General features: G+C 49.5%; 1 protein-coding gene across 1 annotated transcript; it reads right to left on the reverse strand.

Moving 5' to 3' along the window:
* Nucleotides 1–286: 286 nt before the first annotated feature.
* On the reverse strand, nucleotides 287–7,850 carry EREG (epiregulin). The gene is made up of 5 exons (XM_053976351.1): nucleotides 7,760–7,850; nucleotides 2,319–2,402; nucleotides 2,049–2,172; nucleotides 1,336–1,482; nucleotides 287–506 (listed from the first exon to the last, which is right to left on the reverse strand). Exons 1-5 carry the CDS (start codon nucleotides 7,803–7,805, stop codon nucleotides 446–448), a joined length of 462 nt encoding a protein of 153 aa, XP_053832326.1. The 5' UTR covers nucleotides 7,806–7,850; the 3' UTR covers nucleotides 287–445.
* Between the last annotated feature and the right edge of the window lie 203 nt (nucleotides 7,851–8,053).

Here is an 8,053-nt window from a genome sequence, read left to right on the forward strand (position 1 = left end):
TGAAGATACGAAACAGGACTGGGAACATCCCCAGTGACAGCTGGCCAGCTGGAAGTAACTCCATCCACCACCACTTGCTGGAATCAGCAGACATGTTGACTTTGTCTAGAAGTTTTATTTCAAGGAATACAATTGCTTTGAGTATATTCACAAGAATAAATATAAAATTCTTCTCTCCAGAGCAAGAAGACGAGTTTTTATAAAAATATATCTCTATCCCAAAGAACCACTTAGGTGGGATTCCCTTTAGGAAATATTATTTAATAAAAAAATAAAACACTGAAAATAAAATGCTTGACCTATGCTTATTGAATCATCAAACAATTGAAATTTTTTAAAGGTTATAAATATTGTAAATATTATTAATAAAAATAACATTTAAATAGACAGGTAGCCACTGAGTCCATCCAGATGAACAGAACACTGCAGGAAGTCACAGCTTCTCCTATAGTGCACCAACTTCCTTGTATTCACTGGTGTTTGTTTGTCTCCTCTTGTTGCGGTACCTGGAATAGCAGAAAGAAATGTGAGTTCTGGAAAGCCAGTTGCTTTTGGAGAGTGATGGGGAGTGGGGGGCAAAGGAAAGAAGGAAAAAAAAAAGCTGTACGAGCTCCTCACATTTGTTTTAAATCTCTAGCAGCTGGGTTCTCTCTGCCTGTGCTTATTTCCAGGTCTGACATCACTTGAATGCAGTCTCCTTTCTTGACTCTTCACTGACAATTCCACATCTGCATTAAAGTCTTCCTGCTGGTACTAGGCTTGTCTTTGAGAAATCCTGCTGGTTACCATCTAGCTGCCTACCAGATCCGGGAAGCTGAGCTCTCCTTCTGGACTTGTTCCACCTCCTCAGCCCTCTGACAAATGCTTACCAGCCAGTTTTTAGGCTGGAGAATGATTCCTGCTGCTTTGGATCTGTTCATGGAGAAGAGTACTGTCCCCCATGGTAAGGCTGATAAGGCAGTGCTCATGATATCACACTCACCACAGTAACGTACCAGATCAGCAAATCAGCTGGTACAAATCCAGCTGCTCTCCAGCCCCCGATGCCTGAGGGAATGGCATTACCAATGAAAGAACTCGAATATTCCTATTCCTTGCCTGCTCTCTCCTTGATCTCAACACACCCTCTAAGCCAGACACGAAGCAACCTACAGAGCCCCAGTGTGAGGGCGAACAGGCGCTGGGAGTGCTGCTGCCTGGCCTGCAGCCTGGGCCATGCCACGCTGCCTGTGCTGAGTGCTTCAAGCGCAGCTGAGCAGCTCTGTGTGTGGAACTGTCCAGTGAGTGAGCTGTTCCAGGCTCAGCCTCCCAAGCCACCAGGAGCACGAGTCTCACCTTCTGCAGATGTAGTAGCTGGCGAGAGAGAGGGCAGCGAGGAAGAGCAGGACCACGATGACGGTCAGTGCCACGTACTCCTTGCTGAGGGGCTGCCGGACGAGCTCCGAGTGCACGCACCGCACTCCGGAGAAGCCCACGTCACACCTGAGGGTGAGAGAGGCACAGTCAGAGATGTGGCGTGGGGTTACACCTCAACAGCTCACAGAGCATCCCATGCTGCTGGCCTGCTGTTTCCTCAGGGATGAGACACTTAAACTGATGTAACTGAAGCCCATGTGGTCCTAGAGGCAGCTCTAAATTGATAAAGTAAACGAGCAATACCCTTAAAAATGCCTAAAGGGTCTTTATTTCGTAGGCTGGATCAAAGGAGAGACCTTGGTGCTGTGCCTGAGTTCTGGATCTCATACTAGTATAAATAGAGATGAACAGGGAAGCACATCAGAAAGAATGTCCCAAGTCTAAGCTGGGTTGGTCACTAATTTCAGGTCTCTGACACTCTCACAGAGATCACTGGAGGTAGCACATGTGCTTAACACTTCCTTAAATGCAGCTGAGCATTATAGACATGGTGCTTCTCTTCACTTTCTTGTGAGCATTTAATACATGGCTGGATTGGTTTTTTTCAGCTAAGTGTCAATGGCAGCCAGAGCAAAGTTCACCTCAAAGCCCACCTCAGGGAGATCTGCAGGATGAGTGGGGCCTATCCATACCTGCAATAGTGCTCATCCAAGTCCACGATGTACACACACTGCCCATGGAAGCAGTAGTCCTTCATTTCAGGCTTGCATCTCGTTATCCCAACTTGAGCCACACGTGGGCTGTTCTCTGTCTGGACTGCAAAGATATTTCATGAGCACCTCAGGATGTGGGCAATGCTGCTCAGAGAAAAATGATTCCCAAGGGCACCTCAGTGAGGCTTCCAGCCCAAGGAAGATGGGAACCAGAGATCTGTTATTTACAAAGAGCTGTGCAGTACTTACTGAGCGCTGTTGTGCAGTTCTCCATTTCACCAGGCCCACATAACGGGATCACTGTTGTGCCCAGGACTGCTTGCAATAGGTAACCTATAAGAGAATAAAAACAATAGTCAAAAATAGATGCATTTTGAGTTAACTATTTAAGCTGTTGTAGTAATTAATTCAAGAAGAAAACAGAAACTTCTCATCATGGTAGGGAAGATCCGAAGTTGAAAGCTGAAAAAATAAGGTCTGAGTGATGTGCTGCCTACATTATATACGGCAGCCCAAAGAAACATCTCTGAAATACAAACTTATAATGCAGAACAAAGACTCAACAGAAACCTGGTGTCTGTGACCACCTCTCGCCCACACTGAGTGAAACTGGGCAGGAACAAGCTTGGAGAGATTATGGGGAGAGGCAGGAATTAGGCCATTTGATGATTATGTTAGGTTTCTGACTGGTCTGGCATGGCACCTGTGCAAGGGAAATAGCCAGGCTTCCACAATTAGGCATGACAGTCCAGCACTCATCACAGGAGGAGTCCTTTTGCTGATCTAAATCAAGATATCCTTGACTCACAACAGCCTACAGGAAGAGTATTTCCTAGGAATCTGCAAGTCAGTGTAGCTGGTGACTCAGGACACCAGGTCAGTGCTGAGCCAGGCTCAGCACCCCACCACTGGCTTGAGAGACCACAAACTGCTCCAGGTAGGCTTAACACAAAAGCTGCTCTTTACCAGCAAAGAACTTCCTCAGCCCTCTCCTCGCTGAAGACAGCTGAGGGGCTGGACAGTTCCTGCACTGACACCCACTCCTTTGGCAGTTCCTTGGTTAAAAGCCCGCTTGCAAAGCCACTAACACGAGATACCAAACACTCCTCATCTGCCCACAGGCTTGGAGAGGTTACTCACGACTTTATGGACCCTGGGCCACTGTTACTCAGCAGAACACCAGAAAAAACAGGCACAGATTTCAGGAGTTCCACTAGTTAAATGAACATTTGCAAACAGGATTCGAAAGCCAGCATAGGTGCCTGTAGTTTCATGGCTAGTCCATGAGGAATAGTGAATGTCTGCCCCAGCTGGCCATGAAATCCACCTGGCTAAAACTCCTCCTGTGGTCACAAATTAACCTGCTCATGAACTGCTTAGTCATCAGCCCCATTCCACGGAAGTCTGTAATTTGTGTCTTTGGGCTGTTTGCCTCTATTAACTTGTTAGGTCATGCATGTCTAATGGAGGGAGTGTGCCTCCATAATTTCCTGATCATTCTAATTCAACTCCAGTTATTAGAAAGTGTCATTACATCTCAGGGTTAAATCTAGTAGTGGTAATTTATGGATTTCCGGCAGCTCATCTGCTTCTGGGTAATCAGTAGCCTTCCTTTGTCCTTCATTCCAGCTACACACAAAACCAGCAGGAACATCTAAGAGGGACAGGGCTTCTTCCTGTGTTTGCATTTTTAAAAACATCATTCCTCCTTCTCACCCCCCTCTGCAAAGCTAATAAACCAGATTTCCACCAAGCTCTAGAAGAAAGAACAAAGCCCAGGTCCCCCAGAGCCAGAGCAACAGTAACAGATCCATGATGCCAGCACCTGTACCAGCAGGAGCTGGCATGACTCAGCAGGACCTGCCTTTCCCTCCAATGGGGCAGGACATGCAAGTTTACTTTCAGGGTGGGATTTTTTTTTTAAGTGGCAGTGTGCTCACTGTAGATTGCCTCAGCAGCAGCAGTTTAACACTTCTGTGAGGCCAGTCTGAGTTGCTAAAACATAAGTTCAAGTGTGTTAAAGGAGAGGCCACCAGCTGTCAGACAGTGGCAGCCCAGGGACCTGGGGTCCCAAAAGATGCTGGAAAAAGATTTACCAAGCCGGTTCTTCTTCCCAGGAACCAGGGGGATAGTTCAGGAGTGCTCTATGGACTAAGCTGCTCCCTTCAAAGGGAGGAGCTGTGGCACAGGACAGCAGTGTCCCAGTAAGGATACATCATGTCACAGAAAGAATTAAGGACAGAAATTAACAAAAGTCAAGGCTGAACCTGCCAGAGGTATCCCAGATACCCACCAGTTAAGCAGATGGATTAAGCCAGCTGAGGATCTCATGCAGCCGACTCATTTCTGTCACAGTTTGCACTCTTCCTTGACCTGGGCATAACCTGAGCAGCTGCTTTTTAAGCTGAAATTCCCAGCTGGAGACTTAGCAGAACCCAGCTTTCGCACATGAGAAAACTCCAACCAAAAGGCCCATGGAAGAGACAGGTCAGCTCTCCTCTTGGCTCCAGCAGGAAACATGGCTTTCCAGTTAAAGCCCACAACCCAGACATCTATGGAGGACAAATTAAAAATAACCTCCTCCTCCAACACTGCCCAAGGGCTTTCCCAGTCCCAGCCATGTGCAGGTGCCTCCTCCATCTGACTGCAGGCTCTCAGGGCCAGAAAGGCTGGACTGCAGGCGTGGATATTTGCTGACACCCAGCAGTATTTGCTGCTTTTGGGCAAAGTTCTTCCTGTTCTGCACTGTTCTGCTTTGCCCTTTCCCCCATGCACATATTTCCCCTCTGACATCACTGGAAGGATAAGGGATCTGCACACAGCAATGGCAAGGAGAGCCTTTCCCAGGATATTTATTATATGATGCATATTAAACACGGAACCTGGGAGAGGTTATATTTTTATTCCTTCACTGTTCATTAAGCAAACACAGGGTACAAGATAAGAGTAATGAGGCGGTGGATTTTCATCTGTGTCTTGCAGGAATGTGAGTGTTACATGTCACATTCCTACATCATAATCCCATCTGGCTTCACAGGTATTCCTGCAAGGTTCACACTGACAGCAGTTACTGGAATAGGAATAACGCTGCTCTGCTGCTTACTTGTCCTTCCAGAAGGGAAGAAAGGAAAATGAGGGCTGGTGACCAACTGCCTTTGCTTCCTGCAATCCCCATCAGAGACAACCCGCAAAGGTTAATCATCAGTTTGCCCACTGTGAGCCAGCTGTAGTTTCCAGTGGCAGGATGGTTGCTAAGGATAAAGGATGCACGTGCGAGATACCCTAAACTGAGGACTGCTCTGTGGAGGATTTACACTAAGGGAACTGTCAAGGTTCTGAGGGCTCAATCATTATTTGAGCTGGTTTCATCTGTCACCAAGATTGCAGGTCCTGTACTAATTCACCTGAATGGTGCTACCTCCCATTTGGCATCTCTGCAGTCTCTCTGCCACAGCAGCAGCACCTACACCCTCCCCATGGGTTGCACTTCCAAAGCAGAGGTGCCCAGGTGACACGCACCTGAAGGATCTCAGCCCATTTTTACTGCAAAGATAGATCAAGGTGCATCCCCATCACCTGATTTTGGACATCCAGGAAATGTCTTAACTGTCTTCTGTCTTCTTTGGGCAAACCAAGTATGGAACATGGAAATTAGCCAGTCTGTCCCACTGGTTTTGTGAGCATCCCTACTACCACTGTTTAATTCCAGAACCGCAGACTCACAGCTGTGGATATCCAGGATCAGCAGTTCTAAGGCAGCCCTGGCAATACCAGTCTGTCATGGGAAGACTGGTGCTCCAAAACTGCTACAGGCCCACAGGATCATCTTCAGCATTGTACCAGGACTTACCCTTAGGCAGAGATAATGCAGTTATGTGCACCCAGTCATCCCAGCAGTGCTTCCACCCCTCTCGAGACCTCTGCACCACTGATCTTACTCATGTGCTGCCCCTGTGCTTGGCCACAATGTTTCCCACCACTTGCGTGAGGGCTGAGGTCCCTATGCCACAAAAGCAGAAATCCCTTATTACTTCCAGCCAGACACATTGGCCACTAACACTTTCCCCATCGTCAGACACAGCCATCTTTATGCAGGGTCAGTTTGCTGAGAGCCAGGAGAATTTGACACAGGAAAACATAAGGACAGCAGATCCTGGAACTCCCCGGTGAGTCTGGAGGTCTAACGCCTGCCTTCTCCACTGAGTGGGCATTACAGTGAGCACAAGGAGATTGGTGCCAAGGCTCCTGCAGCAACTCCCAGAAAAGGCAGGGCCCCAGTTTTTCCCCATCACCATCACCTCTGTGTGTGGCTGGCATAGCACTGTGTCCCCTCAGAAGTGAGTGACATCTCTCTCCCACCACGGCCTTGCTGCTGCCCAGTCCCAAGCCCACAACAGCCAGGATATGAACCTGGCAAGGACTGTCACTTCAGTAAGGCTTCAGCCATTCAGCAGGGAACCTTCTCCAGTCTGGCATAATACCAGTGCCAGTCTTCCCAGAAACACCAGGTTCTGCTTACACTCCTGCCCTGGGAGGGGAAGGCAGTAAAGTGCTCATAGCACTTGTTATGATGCCACCTAGCTATGACTAACCCATCCCTTACTATTAGATGTTGTGCCTGCCCCGGAAACAAAGAAATTCATATACAGATCCATGAAGACATACCAGTTCCTACCAGTGTCATTTTTGTGCAAAGCATGGCTGACTCACAGACTACAAGATGTTTAGCCTGCTGTCCTGGCAAGTGAGATGCTATGCAGCAGCTGCTCCATCAACTGTTATGGAAATACCTGGCTAAGATGAAAGACACAAACGCATACTGCAGTGGGCTTAGAAGGTGAGGAAAACATCTGTCCCAAAAGAGAAGTCTTGGAGTTTGTCCATCAACTACAACCTCAAGCCCAACATCATGAGTGTGAGAATATGCTTTGTCATTAAAGCAAGGCATGAATGTGCCAGGTATCAGGACTTTGCTGCCCACAGAGCTCAAATTGCCCAACAGGGTCAGCTCTCAGCAGTCGCCACCTGTCAGTGCCAGCGCCCCGTGGAGGTGTGTGACAAGGATCAGCTCTTGCATCACAGCACACGCAGGCCCCAAGACTCTTGATGCTCTAAGGATACACGTGTTCACTTGAGACTTTCAGGTAGCTTATGTCATACAATGGAGTAACACACTCCCAGCGAGGAGGTGGAGAAGTGTCAAGCAGAAGGAGGCCACAACCTGTTTTGTTATGATCAGGAAGTCTCTGCTGCTGTGAGGATTCACCCACTGAGCTCGCCCAGAGCATGGCCTGGGCGAAGGCAGCAGGACAGACCTACAAACAGGACAGGTCAAGGTGAAAGAGAGCAGACTGCACTGGGAGCAGAGCTGAAGAGAAGGGAAAGAATGTCCACCTTCACTCAGTCACAGGACACACCTGGGCATCGCACAAGCAATAAAACATCCTGTAACAACACACCACAGAGTGTGGTGTGTGCTCCACTCCTCAGCTCATACAATCCACCCGGGTACACCTGTCAGTGCCTGGGACTTCATCTCGGAGAGACACCCATCAGCTTCACCTGAAGGCCACCTGAACGTTATGCTTTGACGCAGATTTCCCAGCAGCCAAAGAATGCCCCTGTCCCAGGACGCAGCACCCGATGCCCTTCCAGCCCTTGCCCGCGGGAACGGGGACCTCGCCGCTTACCGAGGAAGAGCAGCAGGCTGCGGCCCCACAGGCAGCCAGCGTCCATCGCCCTCGGTCCCCAGGGAGCAGAGGCGGCGGCAGGAAGAGAGGCGGCGGCGGCAGGAGCGGCGCAGCGGTGTGCATTCGGCCGGCCGGCTGCCGCACTTTTATGTGCCCGCGTAGAGGCGGGGCCCGCCGCGGTGACACCCGGCCCGCCCGGCTGGGGGCAGCGGCTCGGCTCGGCCTCCGCGCTTCCTGCCTCGCCGCCCCCGGCCTTCGGGCCGGGCCGGGCCGCCCCCTGTTCTGGCCGCGGGT

Source organism: Vidua macroura, chromosome 4 (genome assembly GCF_024509145.1).
Source record: "Vidua macroura isolate BioBank_ID:100142 chromosome 4, ASM2450914v1, whole genome shotgun sequence".
Taxonomy (NCBI): domain Eukaryota; kingdom Metazoa; phylum Chordata; class Aves; order Passeriformes; family Viduidae; genus Vidua; species Vidua macroura.

Excerpts from the sequence above, each read along its gene's own strand:
- EREG (XM_053976351.1), bottom strand. The coding sequence starts at position 7,805 with ATGGACGCTGGCTGCCTGTGGGGCCGCAGCCTGCTGCTCTTCCTCG. Across the intron at positions 2,173-2,318 it reads GAACTGCACAACAGCGCTCA|TCCAGACAGAGAACAGCCCA; the intron begins GTAAGTACTGCA and ends ATATCTTTGCAG. Across the intron at positions 507-1,335 it reads AGCTACTACATCTGCAGAAG|GTACCGCAACAAGAGGAGAC; the intron begins GTGAGACTCGTG and ends CTGCTATTCCAG.